General features: G+C 37.7%; 1 protein-coding gene across 3 annotated transcripts in view; it reads left to right on the top strand.

Moving 5' to 3' along the window:
• Positions 1 to 18,962, top strand: part of Exoc6b (exocyst complex component 6B) — a 625,817-nt gene that overhangs the window by 468,624 nt on the left and 138,231 nt on the right. For all 3 annotated transcript variants that reach the window (XM_071601708.1, XM_027934392.3, XM_027934391.2), the window contains one exon: positions 7,698 to 7,771. In XM_071601708.1, the coding sequence (XP_071457809.1) occupies positions 7,698 to 7,771 (74 nt within the window). The remainder of the gene's footprint in view (positions 1 to 7,697; positions 7,772 to 18,962) is intronic.

Here is an 18,962-nt window from a genome sequence, read left to right as displayed (position 1 = left end):
TCTCTGCACCCAAGATGGTACCTTGATGGTACGTCCTCTGGAAGGAAAGAACGCTGTTCTCACCTTGCAGAAGGCAGAGGGCAAAATGAGACAAATTTCCAAACCCCTTTCTAAGGTCACCTAATCCTATTTGTGTTGGATGGCTTTTCATCACTGTGAACAAAATGCCTGAAAATAACAATATAAAGGAAGAGAGGTTTATTTTGGCTCTATGGTTAAAGGATTTTAGTCCATGAATAGCCAGCTCCATTGCTTTGGGCCTCAAATGAGGTCGAACATCATGGTGAAAGAGTATGGCAGAGAAAAGCTACTTAGTTTATGGCAGCTGGAAAGCAGAGAAGTGGGAAAGGAGCAGGGATAATGTATAGTCCCCAAGGACATGTCTCCAGTGTCGTTCTTCTAACCATTCCCCACTTGCCTACAGTTTCCATCTCCTCCCTGTAGCCCATTCAAATTATTAATCCATCAAATGGGTCAATTCAGCGATAATCCAATCACTTCTTCAAAACCCTACCTTTGGATACCTCTGTATAGTGGACCAAGTCTTCAATAAATGAGCTTTTGGGGGACATTCCATATCTAAATGATAATACTATTCATGAGAGTTTTTTGGATTGTGGAAGGTGGTACTGGGATTGAACTAGGGCCTCACTCATGCTAAGCACTCATTCTACCACTAGACTGCAACCCCAGCTCTGGGTCACCTTTTAAAGGCCATACCTCCCAATACTGTTGCATTGGGAATTAAGTTTCAACATGAAAAAAGTAATTTTTTAAAAAGTTTCAACCTGCATTTTGGAGGGTGCAGAAATATTTAAACAATTTCAGATCCAAACTGATAAGATTGACTCCAAGATAGTGATTGAGTGGGGTTGGAGCTGGTTACATGGTTGCTGATGGGTTCACAGATGGCAGGCCTACATCCTGGTCCCTGGATGGCCTGGACTGTCCCAAGGACCCTGACCCCAGGGTTGCAGTTCTAGGGATTTTGTTTCATTGTTCACAGATGGCAAGCCTGTTACCACTTGTGCCAATGGGTATGACATCCTCTAAGTCACTGAGAGGGTTGCTGTTGAGTTGCTGGGCAGGCAGTACTAGCCCCTGAATGTGAGAAATCCTGAAACTGAGTCATAGGGCTGCTTTAGAGTCCATTACTAAAACCAATGTCTGCAGGACTGCTTCTCAGGGTATAGCTGGGCATGTTTTCCTATGGTTCTCTTTGCTGTCAAGACTATTCAGACAGTAACTGAGAGTGCATGCAGTCAATGTCAAGCTCTTTTTACGATCTTCTGTGGTACTGTGGTGAATGAGCTTGCCCCTACTATCCCAGACTGCATATCTTCCCCTAGGTCTCTCTGTGGGCAAGATAGTTTTACATGAAACCTGAAAAGGGATGGAGGTGAATTTCAGGGCCATTTCCATGTCCATGTCCATGTCCAAGACCAAGTTCATCAGCCACATCACCCAAGGCACAAGTAGGCATGACTCCTTCAGGTTCTTGTGGTGGAAGAATTTGGTACCAGAATCAACAAAGACCAAATGGGACTCTGGCCAAATGGGGATCTGGAGTCAGAAATACCATTGGCAGTTCTGCCACTTAGACATAGTTCTGCTCTCTCAAAGTACCTTGCTTATTCTTGGACTCTCCCAGGATTTTACAACCTCCTACCCGAATCCCCTTATCCACAAAAGCACTTTTATTCGTGGATGACTACTGTAGCTATGTTAGGCTATAAGTTGGGGACCATGTATTCCACTTTTTTGGTGACATGTTTTCCTTTATGAGATATCTACTGTATTTTTGACTATTTTCTATTATTTAGCTTTATTATTATTATTATTGAATTTAACAATTCATTATATGTTGTAGATACAAATTCTCAAACATGATTTTTTGGATGTTTTCTATAAAGTCTATGGGTTACATATCATTTGCCTATTCATTCATTCATTAATTCTTTTTTATCATTGGACTTTTATAGTTATACATAATATTTGGGTTCATTTTGAGAAAATTATACATGCTTAGAATTTACTCCATTTCAGACCCAGTTCCTTCTATTATTCACTCTTATTATGGTTAAAACACATATAAGATCCATGCTCTTTAACAAATTTTCAAGTATATAATGCAGTGTTCTTAACTATAGGCATGTTTTTCTATAGCCTTCACCCTTTCTTGAAGTGGGAGATCTAGTGAGTTAAGTTTTTAAATTGTTCTCCTTGGTTCTTATTTCCTTATGTTCTGGCCGACCTTTCTCTGACCAAAAGGACCTGGAGTGAATTCCCTAAGGAGTCCATCAACTCCTCTTTGTAATTAGCTTAGTGAAGCCACTGTGAAGTGATGCAAGAAGGTTTTAACTTCCCCAGAGCCACACTTGGTAGTCTAGCACACCCCTTATCTGTTGCTCCAGGGAGCCAGATACCAGGAAACCATTATATTAATACAGCAACAACAGCCCTTATTTTCTCAACCCCACAAAAAACACATGTGACCTGACATGATCTTAAGATATAAACAAGCACTCAATATACTCTAGACTCTGAAATACTGAATTTTCTTACTTATTTGGAATTTTGGCCAAAACCAAATCACTGATCCATTCAGTAAGAGCTATGTTGTCTGTTGTCAGTGCTGGAAGTTCACTGAGAGCATTAGTATATGATGTTGTTCGGGGACCTCTCTTTTCCACTTTGTAGATTGTCTTTTCACTTTTCTCTTATTTGAACAAATTATGTTTTCCTCCTGCAACTGCTATTTTAGCTGTTTGCTAGACATTATACTAATCTTGCTTTTTTGAAATGTTTTACCTTGTTCCTCATCTTCCTTTGAAAATTGTTCTTGTTCTGTGGACCGTCTGTGAAGATTAAGAAAGAATTTTGTATTCTGTTTCTCACAACTTGACTTTTGAACAATTCCCAAATGTCCCATCTAAATACACAAGTTACAGACTAGTACAGTCATTTTGACTCTTCAAAGCACATTCTAACTCTATCATTTAATTCTAATTTAGTAAACTGTGCTTTTATGTATTTTTTCAGATGTACCAGTTAAAGTTGAAATTCTTTTCCTTCCCCTTCTAAGTGACAGAGTTTGTTAATTTTATGATCAGCCTGCAATAAATCTAGAGAACATTTTGAGATTAATGAAATCCCTTTGATAATTTTATTTTATTATACTGTGACAATTATTAGAAGTGTGAACTTACAGAATATTTTTGCTAAAATAATATTACTTTTAAAAATTATTACATCTCATTAGACTTACATGTATATGAGAATATGATGGGTTGTTGGATATTTGGTAGGTAAAATAAATTTATTTGTGATTTATCCATGATTTTCTTTTTCCTCTTGCCTTTTTTCTTGTAACTGTATAGCTCCTTTTAATTGTTATTTTAAAATGAAGATATTTTCTTCACAAACTTCAATGAATTGACAGTTTCCTTATTGAACAAGACTTTTGCAGTTGCAAATTGGATCTTGTACCACCTTCAACTCTGAGTCCCTACTGTGATTAGAAAGGGCAGGGTAGAATGCTGGAGAGAGCCAAGTCCTCTGGAGATGGTTTGGTGCTGATCAGAAGCTATACTAAACTTAACCTTCCTCCCAAGAGATTGCTACCTTGCCAGCCTCACTGGAACTTTGAAGTCTCCAAGTGATAGGCGTTGGACAAAGCAGCATTTGATTCTGTGTTAAATGGAGCAAGCACCTCTATTTCCTTGCTGATAATGAGGCCACATTGCAGAACTCTAGGCTTGGAAACTTTCATGATGGCCTAGGACACTTAGAGACAGAAAACCTACCTCTCCAGAGACAAGTCCGTGTACGCATTGGTTCCACTTGGCCACAGTTGCATGATTTACCCCTTTTTATGATGTCAGAAGATGGAAAGTTTTCATTGATGACTGTAAAGGGAGTCCTCTTGTATTTATGTATGATCAGTTTGTATATATGCATCAGCATGGTATAGCAGGCTGGGAGACTCTTGTCCCTCTCCCGTGTGTACTTTTCTTCCTCTCTGTCTGTCAAGCAACTATCTGGAAATTTGGGTGTACAGACCAATCCCAGTTGTCTATAGTGTTAAATCTTGAATAAATTATGTCTCTAGTTACTAGAGAAAGCACTGCTGAATCAGTACTACCACATGAAGTGTGCATGTGTGCATGTGTGTGTTCTCGCATTTCTTGTTTTTTGGTTACAGAAGTGGTCTGTATTAATTTGAAAATTGTATAAACTATAAAGAATAAAAAAATCTCACAACCTTCCTGTCTGTAGGAACCTTGGTTAGATTAGGAAGTATTTACCGTTATGTTTTCTATGACTATTTTATATACCTGAAATCAGGATATGCATAAATTCTCATTTTATTTTTTTAAAAACTCAAACTTCCTCATACTATTAACATTTTAAATATATTTAAAAAATGAATTCAGGAGGATAATCATGTTTCTGAGGATACATCATATTTCAAAGTTACCAGAGATGTATTGTATACATTTATTGACTTTTTTTCCCCAATAAATTACTGTGCCAAGCAACAGGCTAGTAATTAAGCCTATAAATATCCTTTCAATGAAACAATCAGATATTTGTCTATAAATAAATTTGCAATGCCATCTCACTAACTCATCACTGAATGGCACCTACATTTCTTCTAATGTTTTATCTTAGGTATAGAACAGTATTTCTTAACCTTTCTTGGGTCACCAACCCTTGTGAGAATTCATGAAGGCTGTGAACCTTCTTTGCAAAGAAATACATATTCACATAAAAAGCTGATTATAATGATAATCAGTTATTATATGCCAGGCACTCTGCCAACTGCTTTACATGTGTTATTTTGTTTCATCGTTGTTATGCTATAAGGAATGCTCAGTTTTTGAAATAAAGATACTCATGAGATAATGCTACTTTCTGAGATAAAGATATTGAAGTGTAAAGATGTTAGGTAATTAGCTCAAGCCCAGAAAACTAGTAAGTGGGGAACTAGGGCTCAAATTTGATTTTTCTCTTACCTCAAAGTCTATCCCCTTAAAATCATTGTGCATGTAATTTTAGGGAGCTCATCAATTCCTAAAGCCTGTTTATTGATACTCAAGTTAAGGACCTATAGCAATCCAGAGATTTTCATTGGCAATGACAAGTATACATGTTTAATGAATCTTGCTATTTGTGTAACTTATTTAATCAAAATATAGTATTTATTAAGCATGTACTATTTGTTAGTGATAATCTTTATTCCTAAAAGTTTGCTGTCTACATGGGAAGGTAAGAATTACATACATGAAGCAGTGAGGAAATACATACCAATATGAAGTCAAATATAGAGTAATCAGGTATTTCCATAAGCTACATGTGAAAATTAATCTTTTTATTTTATCATACCTGGTGCAATTGTCATTCTTTAATCCTCTGATTTTTAAAAGGGCAAATTGTATCCTTTGGTAACTTGGGAGACTCAGTCTGTCATAAAACTGAGGTCTGTACAGTGACTCAGAACTAAATATGCATCATATCCAGTTTCCTGAGTGATTTCATCAGCTTCATCAATTTGCTCCAGGAAGCATGCCCAGTAAGCAGGTTCAAAAGGTGTAGCCAGCTCCCAAGCATTCAAACTATGTATCACAGAGTAATTGTGTTGAGTTGAGCATATATAAGAACATCTTGATGGTTGTTGCATTTTGACTTAAGTAAGTTCCTGCTGACAGAGGGGACTTCAAATGATGTAACCTAGACTTGAGCAGTGGAGGATCAGTAGTGATATCTGTCAACCTTGGAAGAAACCATCCAGCCCAGGAAGCTTATTTAAGTTGACCATGTAACAAGGCTGTCAGAAAGAATGGCTATAGCCATAATTCAAAGAACTGATTTCAACAGGCACATAGTATGAGACATTTGTACATTTGAGTTGAGCAGCTCCTGTATATGAGGTTATCACAGATATTGATTATTGTTGATGTGAAGAATGGATTATATCAAGCTTTCTGTTAACATGGCCTTCATCAAGTGTTTGTACAGTTTTAGAATTTTGTCTTATAAAACTTTTTCCTTTTGGGCTCTATCAGTAGAATCAATTTATAAATAGCATTATTATTCTTCTTAAAACATTTAAAAACTTTAGTACTGCTAATCATACAAATTGTTTATCTCCTTCCATTTATAAGTCATTTTATTTAAAATGTCTACAATAAGAATATTTTATATAGAGTTATATGTTTGTTCTATATTTAAATTAGTTTAATACATTACTTAACGTTTCATTTCACATAGTGTTTCCATAATCCATACAATCTAAGTTGTTAGAATTATTTCTTGAAGTAAGAAAAGGTTTTAAGAAAATCTGTTATGTGTAAGAAGCTCCCAGGTAGAAAATATTTTTAAATAGCTGAAATTCTCATTATTCTTCACAGGTCATCATTTGTATTCATCCAGTTGTTGAAAGTAATTTTAGAGACATATGTATAAATATCTTGATATATTTCATTTAATTTCAAAAGAAGAATATGAGACCAATTCTGTAGTTTCTTAAATTCAGTCCTGAGGAATACATATATTTGATATAAATTTATTTTCATATTTGCTTCGAATAGTCACAAATGTAAATACAAGTTGATATTAAATGTCCATCACACTTTGTCTTCAAGGAGAGAACTGAAGGCATAGTAACTGTCTAACTTGGAATTTGTTCTGTGTGTGTGTGTGCACGCGCGTGTGTGCATGTATAGAGAACTTAAGACCTTTTGGTTTCATAATAAGCAGGGCTCAGGGACAATAAAACTTGACATTCTTATCTGTTACTAGTATTTGTCCCTATAGCCCTGTGCGGTTATCTTCTTTTTAATGACAAGGAAGCGCCAGACTCATAAATTGAGCCTGTACCCAAGGCGCTACTGTAAATTGCAAATAGCATGGTGTGGTCTTTTCGACCTAAGATGAAACTCGGGTAGAGGGAAGAAAAGAATTTTGAAAGTACAATGAAAATAGAAGTCAAGAATAAAAAATACAGTAGAAGGACAGATGTTTCCCTGAAGTTTGCAGTGAGATTTATTTGGATGGGCATTTTCATATCCAAAAATACACTTTTGCTCAAAAGCCAAGCGCCCGATTGGGACAGCCTTTGCTGCTGGTGTGTGTGTGTATGTGTGTGTGTGTGTGTGTGTGGTGTGTGGGTTGGCACTCATGAGATAATACAAATAATCAGTGAGGGAATAATTAATGGTGTGGCAGGGAATATTTTTTGATAAATGCTTGGGGAATGAGGTGACAAGCGTGAAATTAGAAAATTCCTTCAGCGATCTAAAATATAAATAGCTTTCGGAACTGAAAAGAGTTTCACAGCTGAAGATTTTATTGTGTTGAGAGGAAAAACTTTTTTCTCTCCCCCACTCCCTCCTCCTTTGCAAGTTGTTTGTCCATTCACAAAACAAATACTCTGAAGCCCAGCGCGGCTCATGGGAATAAATTTCAGGTCGAATTAGTACAGTTTCCTTGCTGTCAGGATGCTGGAATTAATGGTGTTTTGATGACACGAATTTTGAAGGGCAAACAAAGAAGCTGAAGGGAGAGAGACATGACTCCTTAGAAGCTTGGTCCTCCTCTCCCCCAGCCTCTCTTGTCTTCCCTGTCATCCGTCTGCCAATCTCCCTGTCCATGGTTAGTTAAAGGCGCTTTTTATCCTCTTTTCTTTCCCACAGAGTTTGCCAGATCCGGCCCGGTGCCTGGGTTCCAGGAGGACACGCTGCAGTTGGCCTTCATCGACTTGAGACAAGTAAGTCTTTGTGTTTTTGTTTTTTGTTTTTCTTTTAAGATGTGTGACTGAAGACCATCAGGTCTTAAGGAAAAGGGGAGGGGAGGGGGATTGGCGTTGGCGATTCACACTGGAGACCTAAGGGGTTTTTTCCCTGTGTTTGAGGCCACCTCTTTTATTTAGCTATCTGGGATCCTTAGCTATGGTGGAGTTAAAGGTTTTGTGGGTAGAAGGGAAGGCAGGGGGGGTGGGAGGAGGGACCCAGAGAGTAGAGGGACTCAAGTGACCCTCAAGTGATGCGACCCATTGTGTTGTAGTTGGCTTCTGCAGACACAGCAGAAAGATAACTCGTCAAACCAATGCTAAGCAGGTGCACTGATGCAGAGACTGCCAGCTTGGACAACTTTTGTTTGTGGATAATGTGACTGCGGCGTTTAGGAAAAATGAAATATTTTACATTCTGGATTGTTGGTTTGGTTTGTTGACTTTTTCCTGCTGCCTTAAGTCTTCTCTTTGCTTGCTTTGTAGAATGTGGTTAGCCATGAGTGACTAAGTGGTCGTTTTTGAAGACGATTAGCAAAGGCCCTGACCAGCCACGCTAACTTGACAGGCAACCCTCTAAAAGAAACGTGATGAAAGCTGGGACTTAGGCGTACCTGAGCTTTGGCAAGCCCATTAGATAGAAAGCCATGGTATCTGTAGTTCTGTGGGACTGTTTCTTGCGGATTGAAATGGGTGGGATGGTAGGCCTTGGTGGTTTGGATATAGTGGAACAGGATGGGCGGGGGCCCAAAGAGGGAGAGAGTTAACTGGGCTCTGTCATCTCTTCACTCTGAAGATGGATGGGGTTGGATAGAATGTGTGAATGAGGTAAGAATCAATGACTGATGTTTCTCTCCTATTAAAACAATCTTTTTTTTTTTGTCTGTTTTAAAAAGGGGGTTGGCTTTGTTTCTCCTGCCATAATGATGCAGTGCCTCTTATTTTCAGAGCTGACATAGTTTGCATTCTGAAAACTTTTAGATGCCCAGGGTATTTCTTAAAGCTGTAGGACCCCTTGTATCGGTAGACTCCTTACCACTGGGACTTGATTCATGCTGGAACGGCTTTTAACCCATAATGGATGGCCTGAGCTACCCCTGAATCCTTGTGGATGGGCGGTGTAATCTGTCATCTGATGACAATTCTGGAAAGCCCTGTTGAGTAGAAAACAAAATTGTGTGTCTACAGACCCGCCAAAGTTTGAGGATTCAGGCTGTGTCCTAGAAACGTGTATCAACTTAATATTTGGGGGCCAGCGTGGAGATTCTCTTTACACATAAAGGCTTTGCCAGCACGGTCACAAATGGAATTATCTCATCCCACTTATATGACCTTCCACCTGTGGATTCAGTAACTCAACTGAGATGCTCAGGTTTTAACCCTTTAACTCTTGAAAGATTAAAAGATAGTGATTTTGCTTTAGATTTTGTACCTCTTGGATTCCATGTTCGCCCCCCTCCATTTTTGTCCATTTTTTCCCCGGAAACTTCTAAGACAATTGACTTTTCTTGGAAAGCAGAAATTGAATTTCATTGGAGAAACATATCCAAGAAGAATTTTTTTTTTTTTCCTTTTTCACTATTCATGAGAAGGAAGTGTGGTCATTCTGTCTAGTTTGTGGTTTTGGTCCCTATGGAAAGCAACTAGTGTTCACAGAAAATGTTAACTAAGGGAGTAAGTTAGAAAGCACAGCCAAAATAAGGTGGATCTGAGCCGGCAATGAATGCTCCAGTACTTGGGAGCTCTCAGTGAGCAGCAGTGTGGTTCTTGCTTAAGTTCCTATTTTCTATTACATTTCTGTTCCCAGAGTTTCATCACTGGTGTTTTAGTGGTAGAAACCCAAATTCCAAATGAAAGACTATGCCTCTTCCTACTGAATCTGTTCCCTAAATTCTACTTATATTTGTCTCTGTTAAAGCAGCTTGAAGGGTCAATTTTCCAACCTAAATCATGTGAAAAACTTCCTTAACTTTTGGATTGTATTAGCAGGCCTTGGGTAAGTTGAATCACCATGTGAAATATCGATCTCTTTGCAGTTTATCCTAGTCATTCTCAAAACTTAAAGTGGACATCTTTTAAAAGGAGACTTCTGAACTATAGAAATGTTCAAACTACAAATAGAAAGCCTGGGAGTATGTTTCCAAAGGAGATATCTTGACATCAAATGAGGCACAATTTGTCCTTTTGCATGTACTCCCCTAAAACAGGATTTTTTTAAATTTTGAGGTTGAGACTGATATTAAAATTCATATAGTAGAACCTTTGGCTTGATGCTTAAATCCCCTCACAGCACTCGAGACTATACTTCAGTATCCTCAGGAAGGAGAACTCAGTGCCTGAAGCAGCAAGCTCACCTTAGGGCAAGGTGATTATTAGAAAGATATTTCTTAAGTTAACTAAAATCTGCCTCACTTAACATTGGCTCTTTGTCTCTATATTTTTCTTAATGCATTCCTAATGTAGGGGAATAGACTTTCTAGCCCTGGATTATTGAGCCTCCTATTTGCTAGTCATTGAGTCTTTTTTTCATGTAGAATTATTATCTAGTCCTCATATGGTTGATTTCACAGACCTAAATTGAAGATTGTACTCTCATTGGTCATGTTTTTCTTTCAAACATATTCTTAGCAATACAAATTTTATCAATAAATAGAGTGGCCTTGCTAAGCTTGTTTGGGTCTAATATATAGCTTATAAACTGATTTGTTTTTTCTTTATAAGTCACAGATAAAAATATTAGGGGAATAGCAGAAGTTAAAGGAAAGGTTAAAGTTTAATGCAGGATTTAGGGTTCATACCCATGCAAGAACGGGCTCTGTCTCCTGTGCAATACAGTAAGAGCATTCTTTTACTGCCATTGAGTGTATTCTGCTCACTGGTTTATAATAATCATTCTGATCATGCTTTCATATTCTCCTTGCATCAGAGTTTCAGACACTATTAATTGAACGATAATTTTAAAAGTATTCAAAACATGGAATGTTGATGAAATTATCTCTGTATAGACTGTAATAGCAGAATGTCATTAAAAAGCTGTAAAATTTCATTAGAAAGCAAATTAGATGGAGACAGCAAAACTGTTCATCCCTTTTTTCCTATTTCCACTTTTCTGCTTTTTCAGGAAAAGGGTGAAATGACATTTTGAATATACAAGCTTTCATGATATTTTACATTTGTATAGCACTTCAGAGTTAAAACACATTACCATACATATCTCAGTTGTCAGATTTCTGGGTTTCAAAAACTTGTTATTAATACCAATGTGAATTAGTACAAGTCAAAAGCTGTTTCCTTTTTATATTTTATTTTTCCTTTTCTGGTATCAGGGATTGAACCTAGGGCCTTGCACATACTAGGAAAGCTTCTACCATTGAAATACATGCCCAGCCCTAAAAGCTCCTTCTTAAATAATTTGTATTTCCTATATCCATAAATTCATAAAAGTAGGATAGCAGTTCAACTTTACATATAAATATCAATTATATGTGTGTATTTCTATAAAAATCCAAATTTGGCTTAATGCTAACACTTGAGAAGGGCCAGGCACAGTGGTGCATACTTGCAATCCCAGACACTCTGGAGGCTGAGGAAGGAGGATCACTCAGCATCTTAGCAAGGCCTATCTCAAAATAAAAAAATAAAAAGGGCTGTGGATATAGCTTATTGGTGAAGTACCCCTGGGTTTAGTCCCTAGTACCACACACACACACACAAAAAAAAAAAAAAAAAAAAAACACCCAAAGCTTGAGAAGGACAAATTAAGGCCTCCTGAATCTTGAAGTGGTATATATACTCCAAGTATTAATAATTACAATAATGGCTGCCTTTATTGGAATTATACAGGGCCAATAGTAGATTCATAGTAGATATGTTATTCTTTAACAATATTGTGGTTAAACATTAAGTAGGTAATGCTGATAAAGAACAGAATTTGATTTTAATTTCAATTTCATCAAACTCTGAGTGTCTCCCATGTACAAAGCATAGCATAAATGCTGTGGAAATACACAGATGAATTTAATTTCTTCCCACCAGGATCATGTAAGGAACACTGTGATGAGTATTACGTTAGAGAGATGAAGCCGTTGTTTATATTTCAATCATTTCAGCAGCTTTTCCTGCATGGTAAATCATCCTACAACATATTGCCTTTAAAATAAGAATCATTTATTAAACTCAAGTTTCTACAGATTAGTAATTTAGGATGGATTCAGCTGGGCTCACTCCTACTTTGGGGTCAACTGCTAAATTGGTAAAGGACTGGCCAGCTCTTCTCTGCTCCATGTGATCTCTCGTTTATCAGCAGCCTAATCTAGGCTCATTCAATGCTTCTTGGAGGTGTTCTGAGAGCAAGAGAAGCATGCGCACTCCTTGAGGTCTGTACTTAGAACTAACGAATCATCATTTCCATCGCATTTTCTTGCCTAGAACTAGCCACAAGGTCAGCCCACATTCAAGAAGTGAGGAAATAATTTCTAACTTATACCATAGCTGGGACATAAGACTTGTACATAAACAATGCAAATTAGGAGCAAGATTATATTTGTAAGTACAAAAAAAAGGCCATGAAGTAAAGAGACCTTTATTTTATAACCATTTAAATATTTCATGGGAAAGGTAGACAGTTAAACTGAAGGTAAGTTAGACATTAATAAGAGCAGAAAGAATTTAAAGTGTAGAAAATAGCAGATTTATGTTTTGCTTAAAAACATGGGTCAGTGGGTGTTGATTTAAGTAGAATATTTAGACTGTCTTGCCTTCTTTTGGTATCTTTGTCAACCCCCATTTTTTTTAATATCTTTATTTTGTTTATGTATGTGGTGCTGGGTATTGAACTCAGTGTCTCACACATGCTAGGCTGGTGCTCTACCACTGAACCTCAACCCCAATTTTCTAATTTCTTATATGTAGTCCTTATTTTCTGGTGTTCAGTTTTCCCATGGACTTCCTTTTTTAAATCCTGTTTATCCTTCTCCTTATCAAATGCTGTTTATTGTGGGCTATCCTGAGATATTTCACTCTTCTGTTATTCATATTCATTGTGAATGCATTGTAATCCCCCTCAATGATCATTTGATTGATTGATTTAATTTTTGGTAGTTCACTTTACATGTTTGATTAGTAGGAAAAGTTTGGAGAGTATTCTTTTCCTTAGTAATATCACATCGTCTTTTGTTCCTTAGTCCCAGTTCTTTTCTACTTCCGATATACATAAGTTTTCTAAAGCTGAATGAACTAGGTTGTGACATTGCATCAGATCTCCTGAATGGAGCTTGTTGGCAACAGCTCTTATACAGTAAGCCATCCCAAGATATCTAAGACTTTTTTTAGATTGAGTTGTTGCTATTCCCTCTTGATCAATTCCCCAATTTGCAACCTAAGGTCTAAAGTAAACACAGTGCATTTCCATTGCTGATACTTAACCTGCTTTAAAAACAACTACAAGACAAAAGAGAAATAATTGTATATTTCTTTTGGGATGTTGAACAAATGGTGATGCCATTCTGATTACAGGTGTAGAGATAAAACCAATAATTTCAGTTAATCAACACCAATTCGGGAATCCTGTGAACAACCCCAGAAACTATTCAAACTTTCCCTTCTATTTCCCATCCTATCCAATACAAATTTGGTTTTCATATCAAATTACCTACATATAATGAACATTATGTTGTTCCTAAGAGGAATATTCCCCCTTTGCCTGATTGCTGTGTCTCATGTGGAAAAATCTTAACCTTGCTTAATAATCATTTGTATGTTAGCTTTAGTAGAAAAGTCATTTACATCAAAAGCTGATTTTTTTCTGATACAGCATATATAAAATAATCCATAGAGTTTCTTTTTACATTTCACTTTAATCATTTTAAACTACCCCCTAACTAGGAGACCTAGGAAGTAGGGGTGGGAGTGGGGCAGGCCCACATCTCAAATGGCCTGAGCTTTCAGTCTTTTGTCTTTCTCCACAACTGTTAAGAGGAAGCCATCGCCCATGTGTGCTTCTTAATATTGGTCCTGAACATATAACTTGGGTTTTTGGAAAATTGTCTATAGTCTTCCCAAGTATTTACTGAGCATTTTCTAAGGAATACTGATGGCGAAGAAGAAAAGTATGGGAAAGTTTTTATGAGAGAGAGATGCTTGGTAGATGAAAATAGAGTGTGTTGTTTGAGAACCTTCAACCAGTGAAGTGTATGGTCCAGTAATATTGTCAGTAGAAATATTCTCCAAATGCTCTTTTGAAATATCCTATTGACCTTCTGTCAGATTGTGTGTGATCTTGAATAATGGCCTATAAAATGGGAGTCATCTGCACCAGAGTCAAAACCAAATAGCTTGATAACTCATGGAACTGGATGATGTCATTACCATGACTGATGTGGATCATGGGGTTGGAAGGAATGGTTTAAACCTTGAAGTACATTATCTTGATAAAAATTATCTATACCATCAATGTAGTAACATGTAAATGTGGGAAGGGCACATCAGAAATGAAATCCAGATTCATTATATCCAAAAGGTATTTAGTGGCTAATGAGGATATAATAATATATTAGACAATCCACATATTCTCTGTGCTGATATGGAGCCACTCAGAGTTCCTGTAGGCTATATTCATGTCTTGGCACAGGCACAGAAAGCACCTGTATGTAAATGTAGGCCTCCCTAATCCAGAAGCATTTAGTCATTCATTCAACACTGTGTCTAATGCTGTTGGAGGCAGTGGGCGTAGAATAGTGAAGAAAACATGGTCCCTACCTTTGTGGAGCTTAAATTATTAAATAATTTCTCATGCTTGCAATGCTGGCCTTTTCAACATTCTTTTCTTTCCATAGTCACTCTTTAGGTAGTCCTGGTACTATATAGGGATGTCATTTTAGCAGATTCTGATTTTTTGTATTGATGCTCTGTATTGTTCCATTGTAGGGATCACTCTGGTCTTCTGGTAAGATCCCCAGGGCAAGGCCAAGTCTTTTGTACGCTGATACCCAGGCTTTTAGAAAAGGACTATTAGTTATAGCCTGGCATAATAATATGGTTATCTTTAAAAGGTGGTCCTATTTTCTTTGGTACCACATTTTTCTGATTGTTTTGAGAAGATTAGTTTGCTAGAGTTATTTTGATAGATACTTGTAACTTTCAAGGTAATAACTTACAACATCAAAGGAAGCTCTGACAAGAAATAACTCCTGTTTCTAAGAAGGGAAGAGCTAACATCTTCTGCGCTGGTACTGTAAAAAATATAGATAGAAACATTTTTGAGAGTGGACCTCACTGAGCTACATCTTTGACTTCATAAAAGATAAGAATGAATCAGTAAATGCAAAGACAAGGCACAGGTTGTCACAGTGTCCAGGTACTGGGATACTGCAGCAGCCTCTGCAAACCAGGTTTATCTCCTAACCTTGCTTGGGACATTGGTAATTGATTTCATTATTGAAAGTTAATGGAAGGAATTGCCAGCATTATTAACAAATTTTGGGATTTGCTGAATGTCTTGGATGATTGGCTTTTTAACTGGGGAGAAGATGACCTTAGAAATTCTCCCTCAGGGCCTTTTTGATTTAACACAGATTCCATTTTTCAAAGACCAGGATCTCATGAAATAATATACAAACAGCATAATTTTTTGGTACAGAAAAATCATGTAAGATGTCACTTAAGTTCCAAGAAAAGACCTAGACACTTAATGGTCCAATTGGCATTACAGCATATTTGGAAGGTTATTTTCTGTTCACTAACCTCTCACTATGGAAGAAATCATTTTAGCACCTCAGAGGTCTAATTTCCCGAAGTTCTCATGGAATTGTTTCAGGAGGCTGGGAATCAGAGGAAAGGGTATGACTATTAGCAGTAGATGATAACCATGTGGAAACTAAGGTAATTCTATTAGAATTGGACTCCTTTTTTAAAAAATTTATTCTAATTTTTATATATGACAGCAGAATGCATTGCAATTCATATTACACACATAGAGCTCAATTTTTCATATCTCTGGTTGTACACAAAGTAGAGTCACACCATTCATGTGTTCATGCATGTACTTAGAATAATGATGTCCATCTCATTTCACCCTCTTTCCTAACCCCATACTCCTCCCTTCCCCTCCCTTCCCTTTGCCCTAACTTGAGTTTGTCTAATTCTCCTATGCCCCACCCCCCCAACCCTATTATGAATCAGCATTCTTATATCAGAGAAAACATTTGGCATTTGTTTTTTTGGAATTGGCTTTCTCCATTTAGCATTATATTCTCCAACTCCATCCATTTACCTTCAAATGCCATGATTTTATTCTCTTTTATTGCTTAATAATATTCCATTGCGTATATATACCACATTTTCTTGATCCATTCATCTATTAAAGGGCATTTAGGTTGGCTCTGCAGTTTAGCAATTGTGAATTGTGCTGCTATAAACATTGCTGTGGCTGTGTCCCTGTAGTATGTTGTTTTTAAGTCCTTTAGGTATAGACTCAGGGGAGGGATAGCTGGGTCAAATGGTGGTTCCATTCCCAGTTTTCCAAGGAATCTCCATACTGCTTTCCATATTGGCTGCACCAACTTGCAGTCCCACTAGCAATGTATGAGTGTGCCCTTTTCCCCACATCCTCGCTAATACTCATTATTGTTTGTATTCTTAATAGCTGCCATTCTGACTAGAATGAGATGAAATGTTAGAGTAGTTTTGATTTGTATTTCTCTAATTGCTAGAGATGTTGAACATTTTTATATATATTTGTTGATTGATTATATATCATCTTCTGAGAAGTGTCTGTTCAGTTCCTTGGCCCATTTACTGATTGGGTTATTAGTTTTTTTGGTGTTAAGATTTTTGAGTTCTTTATATATCTTAGAGATTAGTGCTCTGTCTGATGTGTATGGTAAAAATTTGCTCCCAAAATGTAGCCTCTCTGTTCACCTCACTGATGGTTTCTTTTGCTGATAAGAAGTTTTTAGTTTGAATCCAACCTATTTATTGATTCTTGATTTTAATTATTGTGCTTATTAAGGAAGTCAGGGCATAATCCTTCATGATGGAGATTTGGGCCTACTTTTTCTTCTGTTAGGAACAGTATCTCTGGTTTAATTCCTAGGTCCTTGATCCACTTTGAGTTGAGTTTTTGTTCATGGTGAGAGATATGGATTTAATTTCATTTTTTTACATATAGATTTCCAGTTTTAGAGTTGAACTCCTTTTTAATTTATCTTTTGACAGAGATGGAGTCCTTGAAGGGAAGGTGGAGGCCTAATGAACTCTACTGTATATTTTTCCAGGGTCTTTGGTTTTCCTCAGGGAGAAGCACACTCATTTAGTAGCAATGTAGACCCCAAATACTTGGTTCTTTGCACATTTGTACTTGGTAGAGAGGTAGCTTATGGGCCTCTCCAAATGGCATATATGTGAAAATAGCCATGGATAAAGGTCCTTCAGTTAAGAGTAGTCACTGACAACTTTTTTGGTAGCAGAAAACAAAATGGTGGGCTTTTGGAATATTTTCCCATGAAAAATTCATTGGGTTTGGCCTTCTGATTCATGGGCTCCCAAGTTACCACTATCCATTGTTACTGTCAACACATATTGCCATAGTCTTGGATTGGATGGAAGCCTAACCAAAAGCTTGGTTGTCCACCACTTTCTACTTCAGCCTGGTGAGAGTCCTACCACTTAAGTTCCATTTCCAGTAGTGGGTAAAAGGCCTTTTCTAGTAGTGTGAGTCTACTATGTAACAACCCTCCTTTCCCTTTGCCCTAGTAGAAGGATGACTGAAATGTTCAGTGTGGGCATGGTGCCAACTGAATAGCTTCATATCAAAGTTTGTGTGTTCAGAGGTCAGGATTCCATTCCCTTTCAACTTTTGAGTGAAGCAAAGACAAACCTAAAAAAGTAAGCCACCTGGAAGTGTCTACCAATGTTCACAGACAGAGTCACTGACCCCTCGTTCTTTATCATAAGAGACCTGGGTAGCCTATGAGACAGCCTCCTGCCCCAGGAAGCCCAAAGCGCTGCATCCCTCTGCTTCTCCCAGCTATCTAAGCCTGAGAAACTCTGAAGGCCACTCCCCCTTACCTCCAGAACCCAGCATGAGGATGCATACCCACATACCTGAAACTTGGATGTGTCTGAGACAATCAAATCTTTAGGAGCAAGGACAGGGGAATCAGCACCACTGAATTTCCCTGGGAGTAAAAGTGGTATCAGAGACTATTGTGTTAGTGCTGACTGAGTGAAATCTTCTAGGTTCTGTACACTAATCTCATCTTCATAACCTGTATTGCCTAATGTTCTACTAGAAGACAGTCATGGGCCACAGGAAGGACAGCAAAGCCAGGCCTTGGAACTGACTTGTCACTACTGCATCCTACTGATAGCCGCTGGAGGGCAGCAGAGAGTGACAACAAAGATCCAGATTTAGGGAATTGGGGCATATTTCAGCCCCCTTAGCTGTAAGAGAATTAGTACCTCAGGCCATGGTCCCAAGCATAGACCCTTAGGGAACAAGAACCAAAAAAGAGAATCCAGAACCCTAACATGAAGGTTAAAACACTTCCTTATAGACAAGTTCAGGAACCAGGAATGGGTAGGGATTGAGGTAGGACTGACAGAAAGGAGAGCCAAACAACATCAGTGAAGGTGACAGTCTAAAGTGTCAAGTGCTAAGGGAGCAAGCAAAGATGGAAGAGCAAATAAAATGAAAGAAAGCACCATGGTAGGTGGCAAGCCAGAGCAAGTGAGTTGAAGAAGCAAAGATGGATTCAGGAGAGAGTGGCTTTCTGAGGTAGTGGTACCTAGAAAGAAACCTTTTGCAAGGAGGGATCTCAAAGGGAACAGTTCCACATACCACCAAACAGACATTATGTATAGGATCCCCAGCTCACAGAGTCTTTCCTTCCCTTAGCTGAGATCACTTTTTTCTTGGTCTATTGACTTTAAGGGTAAAATCGCCCCTTGAGGATGTAGAGAGAGAGAGAGAGAGAAAGAGATGATATGACATTCTAAGATGTGATTAAGGAGTTCTTATTCATGAAATGAAATTGAACTTGTGACATGAAGCCCTTCTGGAGAACATTTGTGTGAAAGGACAGCTCATTTTCCTTGAATAGCTTCTGATGTTCCCTTTTTGTATTTTAAACTGTAATACTTGCAAAGACTATCCAGTAGAAGATAGAAGCTG

The sequence above is a fragment of the Marmota flaviventris genome, chromosome 14 (assembly GCF_047511675.1).
Source record: "Marmota flaviventris isolate mMarFla1 chromosome 14, mMarFla1.hap1, whole genome shotgun sequence".
Taxonomy (NCBI): domain Eukaryota; kingdom Metazoa; phylum Chordata; class Mammalia; order Rodentia; family Sciuridae; genus Marmota; species Marmota flaviventris.
Note: the sequence above shows the minus strand (reverse complement) of the source record. Positions and strands in the feature narration are given on the sequence as shown.